Below are 20,240 nucleotides of genomic sequence, written 5' to 3'. Positions count from 1 at the left end.
GAACTGGGTGCACCCTGGGGGGCTGGCCAGGGAGGCCTAGGGACAACATCACGGGTCGGACCCAGCACCGAGGGCCCTAAACCACCCCTCCGCACAACACCCTGAGACGAGGTCCTTCTAGCACACACCTCTGCCCTGGGCACTCTCCAGTCCCCAGGCCCTTGTACGGGCCACCTGGCCACGGCCCACGGCCTCTAACGCAACCTGGCCTGCCCACCTGCGCCACCTGGCACACCCCGGGCTGGGCCAGCCCCTGCTCTCGCCACGCTGCCCCTCTGCTTGGGTGCCCATTCCTCAGGGCACCAGCTGACTGAGGGGCCCACCTTCCACCTGCACCAGCCTGTGCTGGCCAGCAGGTGAGGAGCCCTGGGGGCGTGTACACACCCAGGCACACACGTCAGGCACAGGTATCTGCTCACACTCGCACAGGAGGGGCCCCGCCCCCTCACCAGGCTCAGCTTTGGCTGCAGGCCCCCGAGGAGGGCCTGGGGGGGGGAAGAGGCCCTCCGGCCGTTCTGCCCAGCGGGATCCAGCTCAGACGCTCAGGGCTGGCAGAGGGCATGGGGCGGGTGTCCCTGAGGGCAGGAACAAGGCCGGGAGAGCAGACCCTGGGCTCCTCGACCGCCAGGGCCTGGGGACCAAGCCCGAGGTCAGGGGCTCCGGCAGCCCACCTGACGCGGACATGAGGGCCAGAGACCCCGATCCCGGAGACCCTGATCCCAGCGACCCCAACCCCGGTGTGGAGCCCCGGGTCCTGGCCAGCCTGGGCCGCCAAGCACTGAGGGAAGAGCCCAGGCAGCCAGGTGGTGACAACATCATCTCCTTGTCCTCAGAAACAGGGGCAGGGCCAGCACCGAGAGGGTGTGGGACTAGCCGGGGCGGGAGGCCGGGACCGTCGCCAGTGCCTGGCAGGACCTTCTCACTTGGGCGTCCCCGAGGAGCTCAGGTCTATGCGAGGCCTGCTCACGCCCGCGAGGCCGCGATCTGGGTAGAGCGCAGGGCCTGGCCGCGGCACAGGGCTGGAGAGATGGCCAAGGGGGGGCTGCCCCTCCGATAACAAGATCAGCCACCTCCAGGGCCACTCCATCGGCCGGCCACAAGAGTATCCCCGCTGTCCAATGTGGGAGACGCAATACCGTCCACAAGCAGATAAGTCTCAGCAATGGGCTCCAGGCAGGGAGGCCGCCCGCCCCCGGATGGCCCGCTGCAGCTGGGCAGACGTCCGTGGGGAACGCACCTCTCCCAGGCGGACGGAGTGACACCCTGACTCTCGGAGGCATGGCCCTTTTCTAAGTCCCGGCCACACTGGTCACGGGAGCCAGAGGTAAGTCAGCAGGGACCAAGCGCCAGGCCTCAACTCCCCCACCGGCCTGCACTCAGCAGCGGAGGAAGGAATCAGGTCCCAACATGGCGGTCATTCATGGCTGAGGGTCCCCCCACTCTGCACCTGGGCAGTGGGTCCAAGGACCCCAGGTTCTGGCCAGCAGCAGGGACAGGTGTGTCTAAAGCAAGCATTGCGGGGGGTGGGCGGGGGCCTCGCCCCTCAGGCAGGGGCGCACACAGTCACAGCCCCTGCTTCGGGCTGCCTGAGGGCTCCCAGGACCCCCGGCACTGAGCACCAGCCCAGCCTGTCATCCCAGCAATCAGCACCAGGCTAGACTCACAGCAGGACTTCCCTCCCTTCAAGGTTGGGATGGACCCCACCCCCCCACAAGAGAGAGTGATTCAAATCACGATGGTAATTTTAAAAGTCACCTTTGCCAGGCACTTCTGAAATGGAGGTTGCAAGGGGAACCTACAGCGAACACAAGTTCATTCAACGAACACCTCACGGGGATGGTGCAGCGCCTGGCGAAGTGGGTTCAGCCAACCTGACCTCCCAGTGCAGGGGCCAAGGTCCCAGGGCCCTGCCGGGAGCAGCGGCGGGGCAGTGCCTCCCCCCAGACTCGGCCCCACTTCCTTCCTTCCGTTTTACAAACGAGGAAACCGAGACACAGAGCAGGGAAGTCACGCAGCTCAAGCCGCAGGGCCGGACTGCAGCAGGCGGGGCGCGGGCGTGCTGCCCCTCCGACCAGCCCCTGGCAGGGTCAGCGTCCCTGGGTCCCAGCCTCGGGGGAGGTGGGCTGGTGGCCGGACCCTGTACCCGTGGAGAGGAAAGAGGGAAGGTTCGGCTCCCCTCCCCGCCGTCCCTGCCCCACCACTGGAACCAGGACCGACCCTGCCAGCGCCGCCCCGCCCCCAGCTGTGGCCCCTCACCGAGTCTGAGCCCAGAGGGACCAGGCACCCAAAGCCTATGGCACCCCCCCCCAACCCTCCTCCTGACCTTGATCGGGGCAGAAAGTCCAGCAGCCGGAATGGGGCGGGGGAGGCAGCACCCCTCCCTGGACTCTGCCCCCAGGCAGGGCCGCCTCCCTCGGTCCCAGAGAGGACAGGGTGACGGGCCCTCAGACAGCCCGGGTGCACAGGAGACTGTGGGCGAGCGGCACCTGCAGCTGCCCACGGAGAGGGGCAGCGAGCACCGAGGGCCCGGACCTCGGGACGTGGGGACCAAGGGGCCCGACAGGGACACTCACCCCAAGGGCCAGGGACCCGGGCAGGGGGGCCCGCGTGGTGCATGCTCGGCTAGGCCAGGACATCCCGGGGCCCAGGAAGTGGTGGGGACATCGGGCCAGCAGGGCACCGACTCGGAGGGGGCTCCAGGCTGCAGCGAGGCCCACTCCCAGCCCCACCTCCTCCCACAGTTAATTATTCCCTGACCAGCTGACCACACCCCCGTGGTCACGTGGTTCCTCGCCAGCACAGGCCTGTGACCCAGCCAGCGAGGACGGAGCCTGGCCGTGCAGGGGGGTCCTCCGGAAGGGCCCCCGCCTGTGGCCACACACGCTCCCCCTCTCCATACCCCTGGGTGGGGCTAGCCATTCTCTCCGCCTGATTCCCCTTCCACTGTCCACCCAAGAAACCCACCCAACAAACTTCTATCCACCCCTTAAAACCCACCTCCAGCACCGCCTCTGAGAAGACTCCCTGACTCTGAGGGCAGTTTACAGGCAAGGCAGCCGCGGCCCCGGCGGGTGAATCTGCCGGCACAGAGCCAGCAGTCGCTCACCACACAGGGGAGCCTCTTTCTTCGTTGAGTTTTGTTTTGTTGTGTTTTTTATCCTCACCCAAGGACACTCTTTTCATTGCTTTTAGACAGAGAAGCAGCAAAAGAGAAAGGGAGAGAAACACCTGAGAAGCACCGGCCAGTTGCCTCCTCTAAACACCGCGACGGGGATTCGAACTCGCAACCTGGGATGACCCTCTGACCCACGGAGCCACCCAGCCAAAGCCACCACCACATCTGAAGCCAAGAAAGACAGGGAGAGGAGTGGGTGGTGCTTGGCGCAGCAGGAGAGGCTTCAGGGCCACTGAGCAAGAGGCCTGGCCTCCACGTGGGGGACGGGGAGGGTCATGGAGGGTCCTAGCAGGTAAGGTCAGAGGCCAAAAAGAGAGGGGCCTTGGGTGGCAGCCAGCGCGACTCGCTGTCCCCGCTCAGCCAGTCCCAGTGAGTGAGAGCCACCACCCCCGCACCGCACGCTGCTCACCCCCACAGTGGGAAGCCTCTTGGTTCAGAACCAGAGCCGGGCCTGCTGGAGCGACCACACGGCCCAGCCAACGCAGAGCCCGAGACTTCCCAAATCTCAGGGACGGAGCCGTCCCGGCCCAGGGCCTGCACCCTCGACAGAGGGGCTAACAGAGCCACCCCCCGAGAAACTGGTCCCCAGCTGTGCCACCCCAACCGGACAGCCAGCAGCTCACGGGAACCAGGCCAAGGTGCCGGCAGGGAAGGGCAGCCCCTCCGGCAGCCAGAGCACCCAGGGAAACGAGGCCCGGAGAGGACAAGGGGCATGCCAGGACCGCAGCAAGCCGGTGGCAGAGCAGACCTGCTTGGGAGTGGGGGACTGCCTGCCCCCCGGAACCGGGTGGGACAGGGGCTCAGGGGGCCCGCCCAGAGCTCAAAGGCACAAGACCACTCCCAGAAGCAGCAGCGACGCCTCTGCTGAGGGTGCCCCACAGCCACTCGGGACGGAGCCAGGTCTCAGGCTGTGTGCGGTGGGTGGAGGCTGTCTCCCGAAGAACAGATGTGGCGGCTCGGCCCCTAGCGTGGGTTTGCCGGGTCCCAACCAGCAAGCCCAGCTTCGGCCCCTCATCCAACCTGCCCACATTGGAAGCCCTCATCCCAAAAACGTGGACATGCGGCCCCCGGCCTGTGGGCCGGTCCACACAGAGAGCTGCATGTGGGCCAGCTCAGCACAGGGCCACCCCTGCGCCACCGCCGACCCCTGGGCCCCCACACCCCACCCTGCCCCAGAGCCAGGGGGCAGCAGGGCCAGGCCCCTGGCCAAGGACCCTGGCTTTGCTGGGGAGCAGGAGCTGGGGCAGCCGGTTGTGGGGCCTTCCCCGTTTCCTGGACATCCTGCCCTCGGGAAGCCTCGGACACGGGAGAGGGCCGGCTGGACGGCTGGCATGTCCCAAGCGCACGCTGACCACGCACTTGCTCTCCCAGGATGGCCCAGAGCACCGAGTCAGCTGGACGTCACCTGTCTCCTAGAGGAGACAGCCCGAGGCCCGCGGATCTGATGGTGCAGCTAGAACCTGGCATCCTAGCACCAAGTCCAGAGCCGTGCCCCCCCACTCCCCCCACCCCGCAACTTCCTTCTCCCACCCCCCACCCCCCTGCACACAAACACAGGGACGGCCGGCTGGCTCTGGCTGGGGGCGCTTCTGGAAGGACAGGGTTTTGGTGCTGACCCCACAGACAGACAGGGAGCAGCGAGTCCCAGGTGAGCACAGGCCCAGCCCGGCCCAGCCACTCCAAGGTCTTTGGACAAGGCGGCCACCTGGGCTGTCGCCGCGTGACCTCTGCCCAAGGCCAATGCGGGCACTTAAGCGAAACTGATCAATTACGGGATGTGCAGGCTCCTCCCAGGGCTCCCCGCCTCCCGGCTCCGGGCGGCCGCACGAGACAGCCTGCCGAATCAGCACCCTCATTACAGCCCGGAGCCCGCACCGGGGCAGCTCTGAACTCGGCGGGGTGCATCCTCGGCACACCAGAGGGTTTGCACACGGCCTGGCCCTGGCCCAGCTCTTGCTCCCAGCCCCCAGCTCTGCACTGGAGGCTCAAGACCCAGGAGAGCGGCCAGAGACTCTGCTGAGCCCCCTGCCCAGGGCACAGTCAGGGAAACTGAGGCACGGCTAGACACCACTGCTGGTCAGATGAGCCCAGAGAGGCACGGGGAGGCCATGGCCAGGCTAGGGACAGCTGAGAAGCCAAGCGAGGGCTCCTCTTTGCTGACAGAGCTCCAGGTGGCCTGTCTCAGGAACTCGGGGCCAAGGGCCAGTTGAGGGCCTGACACCTCACACAGGGGCCTCAAATGCTGGGGTCCCCAAGGGCCCCCCAGCATCCCTGTCCCCAGCCCCAAGGTCAGTCCCACCACAGCCCTGACTCCTGCTCTGACCCCAGCGGGCACAGCCACTGTGTCTCCAAAAGGATAGCTTGTCCCCCAACGTTGTCCGTTGCTTCGGGCCTGGCATGTCCTTCCCAGGACTGGGCTAGAGCCCCCTTTACTGCCAGACCAGGCCTCCACCTTCGCCAGAGACCCCAGGCCCTCCCTGACACCCCCACACCCCAGGCCAAGGGCCAAGGGCCAGGACAGGAGAAGGGGTCGGGATGAGGGACGAGACCCAGGGGTGGGGGTCCTCGCCCAGCCACAGGCTCAGGGAAGGCGGAGACCCCAGGTCAGCCCAGGGCCCAGTGCGACCACCTCAGGAAGCCCCTCGAAGTCCCCCTGGCCCAGCAGCACAAGGGGGAGCAGGCCACTGATGGGGCAGCTGCCCTGCCCGCCTCCAACCACTCTCTGCACTGGGCTGGGGGCCCAACTCCCACCAGGGCCGCTGTTCTGACCTCAGCCGCCCGCCCCCGGTCCCCCCACACCCAACCTGGCGCTAAGGCCCCGTCGGGACCCTGTGTCTCTGCAGCCGCCTCCCAAATGCTGCCACCTCCCCAGCCCCAGCCACAAGAGCCTCTGGCCTTTGTCCTGGCTGTCCCTGTTACGGGGGGGTGGGGGGGGCTGTCCCCCACCTCCTGCGGTCGCTCCAACAGGAGGCCTTCACATCTGCCTACCCCTCACACCACCTCTGGGCACAGCAGGGCGAGGCCGGCACCCCAGCACAGGACCCCAGGCACTGGAGGCACTGGCCAGCTGGCAGGCCTAGGTCCCTCCAAGGAAGGGGTGTCGATATTGCTCAGATCAGCCAGGAAGGCTGTGTGTGTGCACACGTGGCCGTGTGTGTCCACGTGTGTGCATATCTGGGTGTCCGTGTGCAGGCTTGTGCATATGTTGGGCGTGAAAGCCACAAAAATGACCAGGGCCCTGTCCTGCCCTGGGGACCCTGAGTGGCCATCCCTGCCCAGCCCCCCAGGTCCCTGAGGAATTTGCTCCCAGACAGCCCGCCCGGGGGCAGGGGCGGCCACCAGGCCCTGGGGTCCTCTGGCGGCGCCTGTGGCTGCTGTCCTGTCAGCAGCCCCCAGCCCAGGGCCACCCTGGGTAAGGGCCAAGGGTCTCTGGTCCCCAAGGGCCCCCAAGGGTAAACAGGGATAGAAAACCGCGAGGCCTCCCACCGCCACAGAGCTCCACAGAGCAACACACTCACTCACCCCAGGGCCCGAGACTCCAGGGGGCCGGGCTGGGGAGCAGGCCCAGGCCAACGCGGGCGGGCAGCTTCTGAGATGCTGCCTGCGGCAGGTCAGGGGAGCACGTCCGCACCCGGGACAGGACCTGCTGGGCTGGTGCTCGGGGGCCCAGGTCACGTCACACGGAAGGGCTTGGTTCCCCCGTCGGCTCCTGAGGCCGTCTCGGGGGAGCCTCCGTGAGGTCCTGAAGTTGCAGCCCCAAGTACCACGCAGATGCAGAATGGGGGGGAGGGCGATACCAGCACCCTGACGGGGCAGCCCAGGGCCCTGAACAGGTCAGGGAGACTCCCCAAAACACAAAAGCCAGAAACCAGGGAGCTCTGTGTGCGTCTAGAGACCAGGAAACCAGGCCCAGAGAAGCCACCTTGCTTACCCACGCCGCTCGCACAGGACCGGGGGACACACAGGGGCGTGGGTCCCGGGGACGCACCGACGCAGGGCACCGTGCAGCCAGAGCCAGCTGAGAGGGGAAGTGTGCTCGCGTGTGCACAGCCAAGCCCTGCACACATGTGTGCGCATCCCCACTCTCCCGGCACCGGCCTGGGCCAACGTTATGGAGCTGCTTTCCGCTCCATTTCACGCACGCTCAGCTGCTGAGCTAGACAATCGCTTTGTAACTCTAGGGTGCAATTTCCCCGTCTGGGAGGCGCTGGGGCGCTGCTGCCCTGAACGGCTCACTCGGGCTTGGGAGGGGGGCGTGCCAGCAAGTCCCGGATCCCACCTGCCTCCTGGGGGCCCGGGAGAGCCCAGGCAGGTGGGCTCAGCAGCGGAGGACACGGGGCAGCCCTCTCCTCCTGAATCGGCTCCACGTGCTGGATGGCACCAGCCACCGTCCCTGCTTCATGGTCTTGTTTGGGTCCAACACCCAGAGCAGCCCCCACCCTGGCCCAGGCGGCCTTCGGACATAGATGTGCCCCCACGACCGACGCGGAGCCTCGCCCCGCACTCTGGAACACGTGCGTCCATCCTATGGATGGGCAGCGGGGGCTCTGCAAGGTGCATGGGCGGGTGGCCGCGCACTCAGGCGGCTGGGACAGAGGACCAGGACCCAGTGTCCTGAGAAGCAACAGCATGCAGCCCCCAGGAAGGCAAACCTCCGGGGGTCCCCGCCCCAGATGGCCGCTTCCTTCTACAGAGACTGGGTGGGGGGAGCAAGAGCCAAAGGGGCCTGAGCTAGAGCAGACAGAGGGGAGGCAGACAGAGCCCCGCTGGAGCTGTACCTCGTAAAGTGTAAATGCTGCAGGCATGTGAGGCCAGGGAGGGATGCCCTCCCCCACCCTTCCTCTGCACCCCTGAAGTCGACCTGCTTGACCAGTATCTGGAGGAAGGTCTGGGAGATGAACCCCCAGACCCCCGCCCCATGCCCGGCCCCACCACCGGCAGCTCCTGTGGAAACAGGCCCATTAATGGGCTGCCTCAGGCCCTGGCCACAAAAGGCAGCTACCGGCTACACTCAACGAACTTGGAGCCGCTGGGGAAGGGAAGGGGGGACGTCCTCAGCTAGAGCCAGCTCAGTGGTCTCTGTTGTGTCCCCCGAAGGGCCTCGGAGCCGGCCCATTGGCTGGGAGGAGCCCTCTGCCCGGAGAGGAGGGGCCTTGCCCACCCCAGGAGCCACGGCCCTGACGCACGCCTGTGTGGGAAGAGCCCACAGACCCGGAGAACAGGACACCCCACAGGCAGCTTCCGGCGGCCCCGCACAGGCCTTTACAGCTTTCTCCCTGACCCCCAACCCCACACCACCTGCTGCGCAGCTAAAGCCTGTCCCACCTGGCTCACCTGGGCCCCTCTCCCAGTGCGGGGCCCAGGCACACACACTCTGCCCTGCCTGGGCAGGGGCCCGCCCCAGAGCACCCATTCCATGCCTGCACAGTAATTTCACAACTACCCGCCCCAGGCTTCCTTCCCCAGGAGGGAACGTGAAGACCACCAACCGAAACTGCCCCAGAGCCTGAGGCGGTGGGGGGGCCCGAGGGAGATCAGGCAGAGGGCCTCCTGGAGGAGGTGCAGCTCCCACAGGCCCTGAAGGACAGGCACAGCTGGAAGAGCTGGTGGAACGGCTTAGCCCTGGCTCCGGGCCCCGGGCCGTCTCTCCCAGCCCGTCCTCGGGGCCCCCAGCTCGTCCCCTCGTGCCTGGGCAGAGGGGGTCAGGGCTGCACGCTGGGCCCAGGGACGACAGCCAGCCCCGGGGAAGGATGCAGACTGTCGAGGCCACAGCCACGGTCAGGCCACACGTGAGAGCTGCTTCTCTCGCCCTGACACTTCCCCGTCAGCAAACAGAGCCCCCTCCGGAGTTTAGCAAAACAAACGCCCCAACAGTCGGCGGTGCCCAGGCGAGACAGAGCTGCCTGGGCAGGCGGCCTCCAGCCCGGCCTCCCCAGTCACGTGACCCTGTTATTTCGGGAGGCCCCAGAACGCGCTCTATTTTGGGTCCCGAAGGCTCTGAGGTTCCCAGAAGCCCCTCGCCAGGGCTCCAAGCTCGACCAAGTCCCAAAGAGCCCCTCAGGGAGTGGTCAGTGGGCCTATCACTCGGATGCTGGCCTCCCACCCCAACAGGGCAAGTGGGTTACTAGCTGCCAAGGGGTCTGGTGCGGCCTGAGACCTCCAGTCACGCTGTACAGGCTGCGCAGGCCAGGCCCGCCGTCCGGGCGGATACCAGCACAGGCCTCGCCCTCGGAAGGGGGTGGGGGCGCTGGCCAGCCCAGGCAGCAGGGGCAGGAAGGAGGGGCTGCCTCGGGCAAGTCACTAGGCCTCCTGAGCTGCACCCTGGGCCCACCCCTGCCCCCGGGGTGGGGGTGGGGGGGCTCAGCCAGCAGCTGCTGGAAGGCTCTGGGTGGTGAGGGTAGTGTCCACCGAGCCCCGGGGCGCTGGGAGGAGGAAGCTCGCTCTGCCCGAGGCCCTGAAGGCGGCCAGACGATTCCCAGGAGCTGCGGAGCCTCCCCGGCAGCTCCCGGGCAAGGCAGGCCTCCTACACTCGCCCCCCGGGAGGGATTAGGCTGTGTTGACAACAGAGCTTAGGCAAGTGGCCGCTTAAATGGACCTTCAACTCTACTGGACTTCAGAGCGGGTCACAAGCTTAAAGAAAAATAAAATGTAATCAGAGCCCAGGTCTCCCGACTCAGGCCCGGGGTGTGTGGGCTGCCTGGGAGGCTGCTGCAGCAGTGGGGGGCAGCCTCCGGCCTCCTTGGGGTGGCGAGGACACCCATCCAGGCTCCTGGGGCAGTGGCTCATAGGCACCCCCTGTCCTCTGATGGGGGCTCTGGCACACCCTCCTGCAACCTGGACCCCGCGTGTGCCAAGTCCGAGGACGTCAGGGACAGGGACCTGTCCTGTTCCTGTTCCCTGCCCCGCCACGTGGGGGGTGGGAGGGCACGATGGAGCGGAGCGTCCTGGTTCCAGAAGGGATCCCCTGGGAGAGCCGGGCTCTGCGTGCATGTGGGTGCGTGTGGGTGGGTGTGGGGTTGTGCACGCGCAAAGCTTTAATGGGGAAAAGGAGGTGGCGGCCCACACAGGAGCCCGCCAGCCCGCCGCGCCAGGCCAGACACTAAGTCACAAACAACTCAGCTTTCTTCTGGGCTCCACAGGCAGGGGGTCTGAATCCCAAGCCCCCCACTTGGTAGCCTGTGGCCTCAGCCTTCCCTGGCCAGTTCTCATACCTGTGAACTGGGCCTGAGTGCCCGCCTCAGGGGGTGCTTAGGGGAAGGCCAGCTGCCTGGGGTGAGGGCTTCACCACACAGTCAGGCAGGGAGCCTTGGATCTGACAAACTTGGAACCCTACCCCCAGTCACTCTGAGGCAAGCCCTGTGCCAGTCAGTACCCAGTGCTCAAACCCTGGCCCTGCCACCCTGGGGGGCAGCCCCTAATCTCACCAAGGTCCCTGCGGCCGTTCTGACCGTCAACCAAGCGGCAGAGCTGCACCCCAGGCTGCAGAGGAGTGGGCAGACAGGAGGGGGGCCTGACCGTGGGGTTTTGTTGGGAATCAGCTGTTTTAATTTCCATTCAGGACAAATCCTTCACCCAGCCTGACAGCCTGGCTGCTGTCCCCACCACCGAATTAATATCCTTCCCGGCACTCATTTATAAAGTCTCCCCACTGCCTCCCCCTTCCCTGCTTCTCACTGGCTCCCAAACCCTGGGGAGGGCAACAGCAGGGGGCCGCCTGGCCGTGCCCCCTCCTCCTCCCAGGTGGGTCCAGGCCTGGAGTTGGAGGGCAGTCTGCGGTTAGGAAGCCACCGAGCAGGACCGCAGTTCGAGGACAGGAAAACTGACCCTCCGTGCCTCTGGGGCGTCCTCGCCCTGAGTGTAGGGCCAGCCCCGGAGAAGGCCCCGGAGAACACCCCGAGTGAGCCAGAGTGAGGGGCCCCAATTCTGGGACAGGGCATTCCCAGGTTTGACATTCCCGATCATCCGACCCCTCGGTGACCCTGCCCACCGCGCCGGACTGCTCTAGGGGACCAGGGTCCTGTGTGCCCCAGCCGGCGGCCTGGTGGACTCGGCGGCCCGGGCGTTGGCGCGGAAGCCGTCCTGGTACCAGGGCGGCCGGAGGCTGCGAGCGCACAAGTTGCTCCGCCCGGCCGGCCCGATACCTGCGCCGCCGGCTGGAGCCAGGCGCCGGGGCCGCGGGGCGCTGCCAGGCCGGGGCGCACGGACCCCGTCCCGGCCGACCCGCCGCGGCCCGCCGCCCTCCCGCTCCGCGACCCAGTCTGCGGCCCGACGCGGGCCGGAGGCACCCGCCACCCTGGCCCCCTCCCCGCCCGACGCGCGCGGGGAAAAGTTGCCCGGCCCCCGGCCCCGGGCCCGACGCCCCAACTCCGAGGAGGCCGGGCGGGGGGCGCCCCGCGCGCGCCGAGAACGCGCCCCCGCCCGCCGCCCGCCGGCTCGAGAGCACTCACCGAGCGGCAGGAAATGTTTGGTGTCCATGTCGGCGACCGCGGCGGGCAGCGGCGAGCGCGGCGGCCCCCGGCGCGGCCGGCCGGGCCCGGGCGGCGGCAGCCGGCGGCGGCGGGGCGGCGGCGGCGCGCGGAGGCCGCGGCGCGGCGAGTTGTTGCAAAAGTCGCCCAACAATGTAAACTACTTGTGCTGCGCGCCGCCGCCGCGCGCCCGCGCCCGCGCCCCCGCCGCGCGCGCCCGCGCCCCGCTCCGACCGCTGCGGCGCCAGCGGGGGGGCGGCGGGGGGCCCGCGACGGGCGCGAACTCGGCGCAGCGCCGCCGCCCCGCCCGGCGCTCCCGCCCCGCCCGCGCGCGCCCCCCACCGCCGCCCCCGTCCGCGCGCGCCCGCGGCCCGCCGGGCCGCCGAGTTGCGAGCGAGCCAGCGCGTTGCAAACTTGCAAGTTTGCCTCCGCCAGGGGTTCCCAGGAGCCGCGCGGGGGCGGCGGGGCGGGGGCAGGGCGCAGGCGGGAGCAGAATTCCCTCCCCGGCGTGCCAAAAAAAAAAAAAAAAAAAAAAAAAAGCCACTCGGGCGGAGGAGGAGAAGAGAAAGGCCGGGGAGCCCAGCGCGGCCGGGCCATTGTCTGCGAGGCCGCACAAAGCACCGTCCACCGTGGCCGACAGTGGGGAAACTGAGGCCAGGGTGACCACACCCCGACGCGGGAGCAGGGGCTGGGCTCCTCCATGGGGGGCTGTTTTTTTCCTGGCCACCCCCCAGTCCACCCCTCGCTTTCACGCCTGCGAGAAAGCAAAGGCCAAAGGTCACCCCAGCCCCGCCCCTGCGTCAGACCCATGGCCTGCCAGGAAGGGGGGGGCTGTCACTTGCGCTGCACGTGGACCCCGACTTCTTTGGGGATCCCTTTTTAAAGGCCCTGGGCTGAGAAGGAGCTGCTGAGAGTTGGGCAATGACTTTGGGGCTGGTGGCTATTTTAATGCCTGGGGTAGTTGTCTGCCCCGACTTTTAAATTCAGGATTTGTTTAGATGAAAAGAAAGGAAGCTGCCTGCCCTGGACAACTTGGGCAGCTGGAGTTGGGGTTGTGGGGGTTACCTGCGCGGGGCCCAGCCTCCCGGAGAGGACATGTGCAGCCCCGAGGGACCTCCCTGTGCCCCTCTGCCAGGCTGGCTCAGGCAGGCGCTCCCCTTCACCGCCCCCCGCGAGGTTGCTGCCCACCTGCCCTGCAGGGTGGGCTCTGGGGGGCAGAGGACACACAGGGGGGCTCTGGGGCCAGGGTTGCCGATGGAGAGGGAGGTGAAGTCTGAGTATCAGTGACAGTCCCCACTGCCCAGGGACAGCCACAGCCCTTGGCAAGAGATGGCTCCCCACTGCTGAGCACACTGCCCTCCCCCGTGACCTCCAGTAAGGCTCGCCACACGCAGCTCCACGGGTCCCTCTGTGAAATGGGGTGGGAACAGGGCCCACCTCCACGGGACAGCCAGGAACTGGGTCCCACAAGGGCCCCCAGGACCTGTCCAGGAAGGGAGTGCCATTCCCTCGGGGTAGGAGCATCCTGGGGGTGCCAGGAGGGCAAGCACTGGCTGGGGAGCCCTCCCCCCGTTGCCACAGGCCAGGCGGCTTGTCCTGTCCTCCTGGTCTCTGCAGGATCCCTGCTCCACTCCCGTGCCCTAGAAAGCCTCCTCCCTGCTGGCTCCTGGACCCTCTGCCCCTCTGCCCCCTGCCCCCTGCCCCTCATACTGGCACACACCTTGTCCTGCCCCCATCCCTCCCTCCTCAATCCCCTCCCACCCCCGTTTAGCTGCAGCCACAGCTTCTAAATCCGATTTCCTCCTGCCAGGGCTGGGGGCAGGCACACTGAGGTGCGCTGACCCAGAGGGAGCGCATGCCGTGTGGAGCCCGTCTCCATCACCCCAGCAGTGGCACACAAGCGGTGGCCCACTCGGGCCCCGGCTCATCCTACTGGCCTGTGTCAGACGGCCCCACCCCTGCTAAAGGAGAAAAGACCACCGACCCTCTCCACACAGAGGCCCCTTTTGGGGACAAGCATCCAGGAGGAGAAGCCTCTCCCCAGACCCATGGTGCCCAGCCCTTCGCTCGTCACCCCAACACCTGGTGGGCAGTGGGCACTACTAACCGACCCAACTGGTGCGCACAGTGAGTCTGGGACAGGTCACACCTCGGAACCTCCGGGCCACTGAGGATGTGAGCCAGGAACCAGTGGCCCAGCGCTGCCTGTCTGTCACCTCCTGTGCGGACAGCCCATCCACATTGCGTGGCCCTGGGTGTCACTCAACAAACATCTGCTGAGCCCTTGCCAAGGGCCAGCCCCGAGGCTGGTGGGGTTCGCAGGGGGAGGTGTGGTCCCAGAGGGACAGGCGTGGGCCTAGCCCCGGCTCTGCCGCCCACCAGCTTCGAGGCCCGGCCAGGTCACTTTCCTCCCTGCGCCTCAGTGTCCTCATCTGGAAAATGGGGAGAGCCACACCTTCCCCACTGAGTCACCGTGATGACTAACCAGATAACACGGGGAGAGTCTGGCACGGCGGCGGGGGAGGAGTGTAGTCAGCATTGGTGACTAGTTCTGTGATTGCTCTTCGCCTGCGAGGAGGGGTTAGGCCTAGGCCCTCCGGGAGCCCCTGCCAGGACGGGGACGAGACACGCCCACGAGGAACTGTGGTTGAGGTGGAGTGTGATGGGCAGACTCGTGGACGGTGAGCGGAGGGCAAGGCCAGGCCCAGCCAGGGGGTCCGGGCAGCTTCTGGGAATGACTGGTTCTTGAGTTTGGTCTGATGGTGGGAGTTTTCCATCAGGCAGGCAGAAGGACAGGCAAGAGCAGGGGCCTGTAGGGAGGAGGCGCCCAACCCGGAGAGCGGCCTGCTGGGTGAGCAGGTCGGAACACGCCAGGCGAGGGAGGGGAAGCCGGTCCTGGAGGCCTGCAAGGCTGGGCTCAAGACTCTGTGGTCGCCTCCGGCACTGGGCAGCCCGCACCCTGGGCTTCTTCCCCTCCCCCAGCTGCAGCTTTGCCACAGAAACTGGAGTGAGCCTGAGACTGCTGGCACCTGGAGACTGGGAGCCCCACACACGGACAGGGGAGGCACACAGGGCTCAGGGCTGTCAAAGGTACAGAGGGGCCCCAAGAGAGACTGGAGAAGGCGTCGCCCGGCCCCGCTGATCGGCCTCTGTCCTGGAGACCACGTGGACAGTGGCGTGAGCAGGGGGCCCAGCCCCACGCAGACCTGGCTGAAACCCTGCAGACTCTGCCCGCTCTCTCTCTGCCAGGCCCCTCTCACCTGCGGGCGTGGCAGGGATGTTGGGGAGGGGAGCAGGCAGGCTGGGGGGCGGGAGAGGGTGGGGCCCACAAACTGGAAAATTCTAGTTCTGCTTGTTTTTTCTGTTTTCACTCTCCCCTCGCGCTGGGGCCCCTTGGTGCAAATGATCCCAGGCGACACCGCCCGAGACACTGGCTGCCCCGCCTGGAGTGGCCAGACCCAAGCTAACCATGGAAAAATCCACCCTCCCCCCCACCTTCCTGCCGTGTGCTTCTGCAGCCAAAAATATTTCTGTAGTAATATCCATCTATTTACAACCTGGGATCTGAGGGGGGTTTGTTTTTTGTTTGGGGCTTTTTTATTCCCCCTGAAGGGTGCTTTTTAAGGTACTTGGGTCTGCTCCGTGGGCCTGTCTCAGCTCGGTCTTGTAAACAGTCTCCGGAATTGCTGGCGAATAATGTTTTTAAAGGCGGCTGTCTGCGGGACCGGGGCCCCTGAGGCTGGCGTCTGGGCAGCCGGCTCCCAGCAGCTCCACCAGCACCAAGAGGCCCCTTGGCTGCTACCAGTTCCTTCCCCCCAAGGAGGGCGCATATGATCCCGAGGGGTGACCAGCGGGACCTCAGAGGAGGTCGGGATGCTTGTCCCCAGAGAATGGCAGTGGCCTAGGCACTTCCAGCCTGTCCTCATGGGCAGGTGGCCTGTCTCTGTCCCCAAGCAGCCTAACCCACAGGGCCCTTATCACCACCTCTGTGGCTCGGTTGGGGATGACACTTTCTGCCTGTGGTGACAGATGACTCAGGGGGAGGTGGGGAGGAAGCCCAGAGGGGCAAGGGCTCGCCCAGAACCACATGGCAAAGCCAGATGCAGCAACCAGACTTGCAGACTCCTGTTCCCCATTCCGCAGACGGGGACACTGAGGCTGAGAGGGGGCAGGAACTGGCTCCAGCACGTGGTCACCACAGTGGAGGTTAATGATCAGACCCCCCTGGGAAGCCTCGGGACCACCACCGGCTGTGCACTCCTGAACTATGGCATCTCCCTGCTTCTCAAGGTTGGGGGCGGGGGCGGGAGGTGCCCGTACCACCAGAGCCCAGAGAGCGGGGCCGGGCAGCAGACTTGGAAAACTGGGTGCCGGGAAGGATATGCCACATCCCAGCTCAGCACCAGCTCACGCTCACAGGGCCCTCTCTGAACCTCCATCTCTTCTTCTGTATGACTGGCAAAAAGAGCCAGCAGATCGAGGGGCCGTTTGGGCCCGAAGCAAGAGCACATCTTGGGAGCAAGTAGAGGGCTGGCCTGGCAGCCGGATCCCCACCCCAGCCCCGTGTCCCTGGCGACCTTGGCCCTCTGCAGGCGCCGCCCATGGAGCCCGAGGAGAAGTTGGTTCCCGGGGGCATCTGTTATCGACAGCCGCCCCATCCATCTCTCTCGATGCACATACATATACATAAGAGGGGGTGGATATGCAGGGAGCCACCGGGCGGGCCCGCTGCTGGAGTCCCTCGCCCCCATAAAGATAACGGGGAATGATTCATAATATTTATTTGACAGACATGATATGAACCGTAATAGCCTGTTGGGATTAAAAATGTCCCTACGTCTCTGTCACCCACCAGTGTGGTTTAAATGTTATATATGTGGCCGCCGCGGCCGGGGGGACAGAACGGTTATTGATGTGGCCGTAAAGAGCTGCCGTTTGCACTGAAGAATGGGAGGCAAGTAACCGACCCACTGCTCCTCGGCGCTCGCCTCCAAAGAAGGAGCACTTCAGAGCGTGCCTTCCCCTACCACGGCGTGCCAGCGCCTGGGCGCCGCAGGCTGGCATCCGAGGAGGGCTGGGCCTGGCGTGAAGCAGCATCCCATGGAGGGCCCCACCCCCCACCCAAGGAAGGCCCAGGCCCCACCCTCTCTGGCTGGAGACCCAGTCTCCTCCCACCCAGCACAGAGCTGACCCTCTGCCTGCCGCCCCGCCTGTCCCGCCTGGACAATCACCGCTTAAGAACCCAGTTCCTGCCCCCATCGCCTGTGGGATCAAGTCCAGCCTCCTAAGAAAACTCATCAGGCACTCCCTCCTGTCCTGGGTTATCTCCCTCCTGTCCGCCCCCAACCCTCCCCACACCCAGCCTCTCCCGGGCCTTCCCGGCACTGTGGCTCTGGACCCCTGGCCACGCCCAGCCACGCCGAAGGCTACCTGAAGGCCCAGCTGCAGTGTGGCCTCTCCGCAGCTTGCTGAGCGCCCCACCCCCCAACCTGCACACAAGCCTGGATGGGGTGCCTCCAGCACCCTCTGTCCCTCTATATGGCCTGACTGTGTGCTTGATACTCACCTGAGTGTCCCGGAGGCCAGGGCCCCCGCCACACACAGCATGGGATGTTCGCTGGGGGGTGGGGCGGGGGGGAGGCCTGGGCCTGCCAGCGTGGCGCTGGCTCCTCTCCAAGCCCAGGGGTGGACTCCCAAGGTCCCTGGACACAACCTAGTTTTTCTACACTGAGGAGAACATCCTTCCCTCCCAGGCCTCAGTTTATCTCAGCACAGTGAGTCTTTGGCCCCAGAGGTCCAGGCCCCTGGAGCGTCCGTCTAGGAGGAAGCCATTCAGGGTGTGCTTTGGGAAGGGCTCACAGTCTGCTACTGAGAAACGTCTGGGGGGTCCGCCCCCCCCACCGACCTGCACCTCGCCCTGCCACCCGGGGCCCCACCCGCCAGCCCCAGCCCCTGACCCCCAGCCCCAGGGCTCCAGGCAGGGGAGCCCCGACCCCAGGCTGATAAACGACAGACAGAGGCTCATGGAGACAATTGGCCTTTGTTTCTCCCCTTACGAGGGTCCCAAAGGACAGGTCTGAGCTGAGGCACTGCCTGGGGGGGGGGGGGGCCATGAGGTAACCCAGGAGGACAGCCCAGACCTGTCTGCCGGCCCCCACGGGGGTGGGGGGCAGTTACACGCCCAGGCAGGACCCACGGGGATAGGAAAAGGGAGCATCAGGCCAGAGCGTCACTGATGAGGGGACAGAACCCAAGGTCCCTAGGCCCTTTCGGTGAGACCCCTTCCCCTGGGACCCCAGCAGTCTCAGCCCCTTGCTCCATAGCCTTGCTGGTCACGTGGACGCTCCCGCCAGGCACCTCCACCAATATCTGCCCGGGTTGTGGCTCCCGTCGTCCACGTGGCCACCCACCGGGTCCGCCCTCAGGAAGCAGCCCCTGCGGCTCCCCCAGTGAGCCCGCAGCCCTGCACATGGCAGCCGGCCACCCTCGCCTGGCCGAGCTCTGGCCCCTCCGCCCTCACCTCCTCCCCAGGATGTGAGAAACAGGGTCCCCACCTGCCCCAGGGGATGGAGACACAGGAAGGGAGAACAGAGGCCCAGGAGGCCACGGGTACCACCTATGGCCTGGACGCTGCCTGGGCCAGGAGGTTTCCAGTGCACTTGGCGACAGACCCTTTCTGCAAAGGGGCCTGGCACCCTTGTCTGGGGCCCCTCGACGGAGGCTGTCGACCAAGCGAAGGGCTGATAGGGCCAAGCGCCCCCGTTGCCCCTGCTGTTACCCACTTCAGCGTCGAACATGAACCGGTGCCCACACTCGTCCCTCTGCTCAGGCCACCAGTCACTGCCCACCTGGCGTCTGCACCTCATGGCCAGGGTCACCTCTGAGTCTGGCGTCAGGCCTCTCTGAGCAGGACGGCAGGCGGCCCTGCCTGCCCAGCCAGCCAGCTGTCCTGTGAGGCCGGCACCCTCTGCCCAGGGTGGGGGCCCATGGGGTGGGGCGCGGAGGGAGTGGGGCTTTCTCAGCGCCCGAGTTTGGGTCCCCACTCTGCCCGTTCGTGTGTCCCCGTGTCCAGGCCACTCCTGGCGCCCCTGCCTTCTGGCCGTGTGTCCTGGGCACATCGCCTCTCGGGCCGCGGTTCCCTGGCCTGCGAAGTGGCAGTGGTGGTGGCACGGTGGGCTCCCAGAGCGAACCCGCCGTGCGTGGCGCTTTACAAAAACAGCACCTGACGGAGAGGAAAAGAAACCCCCCCAGGAGCCACAAGCCGTGCCCGTGGCGGCAGGAGGGGCGGTGCCTCGTTAGGCAGTGCACCCACACTGCCGAGCCCTGCGGGCCTCGCTCGGGTCTGGTCGGGGGAGGGGCCCCTCTGAAGCAGAGGCTTCGGCCCCACCCCGGTGAGGGCTGCCCTGCTCTCTAGTGGGCAGGCTTGGGGCCACTGGTGGTGCCCCTGGGCCCAGGGGAGCCTTGGCTCACTCGGGGCCCGTCCTCAGCGCCCCTTCGGTGGCTCTTTACAGCTCTCCGAGCACTGGCTTCAAAACACGAGGAGCCGCTGGCACAGGGATGAGCTGCTGTTTGTCTAAAGCGGAGCCCAGAGCAGGGCAAGGCCAGGCGGGCCCGTGACGCCAAGCCAGGCAGCCACCTGCACTGTACACACATCACCCGGGATGAGGCTGAGGCCCCAGGCTGGGAGCCAGGAGCGCCCAGGCCCTCAGTCCCCACCGCCCAGCGTTGGCTGCACGCTGCCCCAACTGTCGGCAGCTCCCAGCGGCCGTTTTGTCCTATTTCACAGCTGCGTGTCTGGGGCCCCATCAGGCCTCCGGGCCGGCAGCCCTCCCGCTCCACGGAGCCCTGGCTGGGGTCACTCGGTGGCTGGCTTCCAGCAGGCAGTCAGGCTGGCCTGGAGAGTCCACGATGGCTTTGCTCACAAGCCTGGCTCCCGGGCAGCACGGGCTCGGTGAGGACGTGTCTGCGTTTGGGCGCCCAGGCACAGTGCTCCGGGGCGGCAAGCACCCTACACTGTGGCTCCCAGCACATCCTGAGAGGCCCCATCGGACCCGGATCAGGAAGCCACGTGTCACCATCCCCCCGTGTCCTGTTGGTTCAGTGAGCGGGAGAGGCAGCCCTGGCTTAAGGGGGTAGAAGGAGACCCCACCGGTCAGTGGGGGAGCGACCACTTTGGAGGGCTACTTGGCCAGAGCAGTACAGTGAGACCATTAGAGAGGTGTTATGTCACCTCTGACAACATCATCGCCTTCTTCCGTACCATCCTCATCACCATCATCCTCATCACCACCATCATCCTCATCACCACCATCATCCTCATCATCACCATCCTCATCACCATCACTCTCATCCTCATCACCACCATCATCATCACCACCACCATCACCACCCCCATCGCTATCACCGTCACCCTGGGCTGTGTCTCTCCGAGGCCGAGGCTGCGGCACGCCTATGGAACAGATGAAGGAAGAGGCCAAGGTGCCACGTAACTGGCCTACAGGGGCCTGGCCGTGGATGCAGCCAGTGCGTCTGCACCAGCCCCACCCCACACACCCCACTGGGCACCTGCACCGCTGGTCTTCCCAGAGTTCTCTGGGAAC

General features: G+C 66.5%; 1 protein-coding gene across 2 annotated transcripts in view; it reads right to left on the bottom strand.

Moving 5' to 3' along the window:
* The window catches only part of RXRA (retinoid X receptor alpha), a 77,369-nt gene extending 65,589 nt beyond the window's left edge, over window positions 1-11,780 (bottom strand). Inside the window, exon 1 of one of the 2 annotated variants that reach the window (XM_053919079.1) lies at window positions 11,623-11,780. In XM_053919079.1, the coding sequence (XP_053775054.1) occupies window positions 11,623-11,650 (28 nt within the window). In that variant the 5' untranslated portion in view covers window positions 11,651-11,780. Of the gene's footprint in view, window positions 1-2,573; window positions 2,727-11,622 lie in introns of those variants that run through there. The other variant, XM_053919075.2, reaches the window with a different exon arrangement.
* Between the last annotated feature and the right edge of the window lie 8,460 nt (window positions 11,781-20,240).

Source organism: Desmodus rotundus, chromosome 1 (assembly GCF_022682495.2).
Source record: "Desmodus rotundus isolate HL8 chromosome 1, HLdesRot8A.1, whole genome shotgun sequence".
Lineage (NCBI taxonomy): Eukaryota > Metazoa > Chordata > Mammalia > Chiroptera > Phyllostomidae > Desmodus > Desmodus rotundus.
The sequence above is the reverse complement of the archived record's forward strand: the minus strand, read 5'-3'. Positions and strand labels throughout refer to the sequence as shown.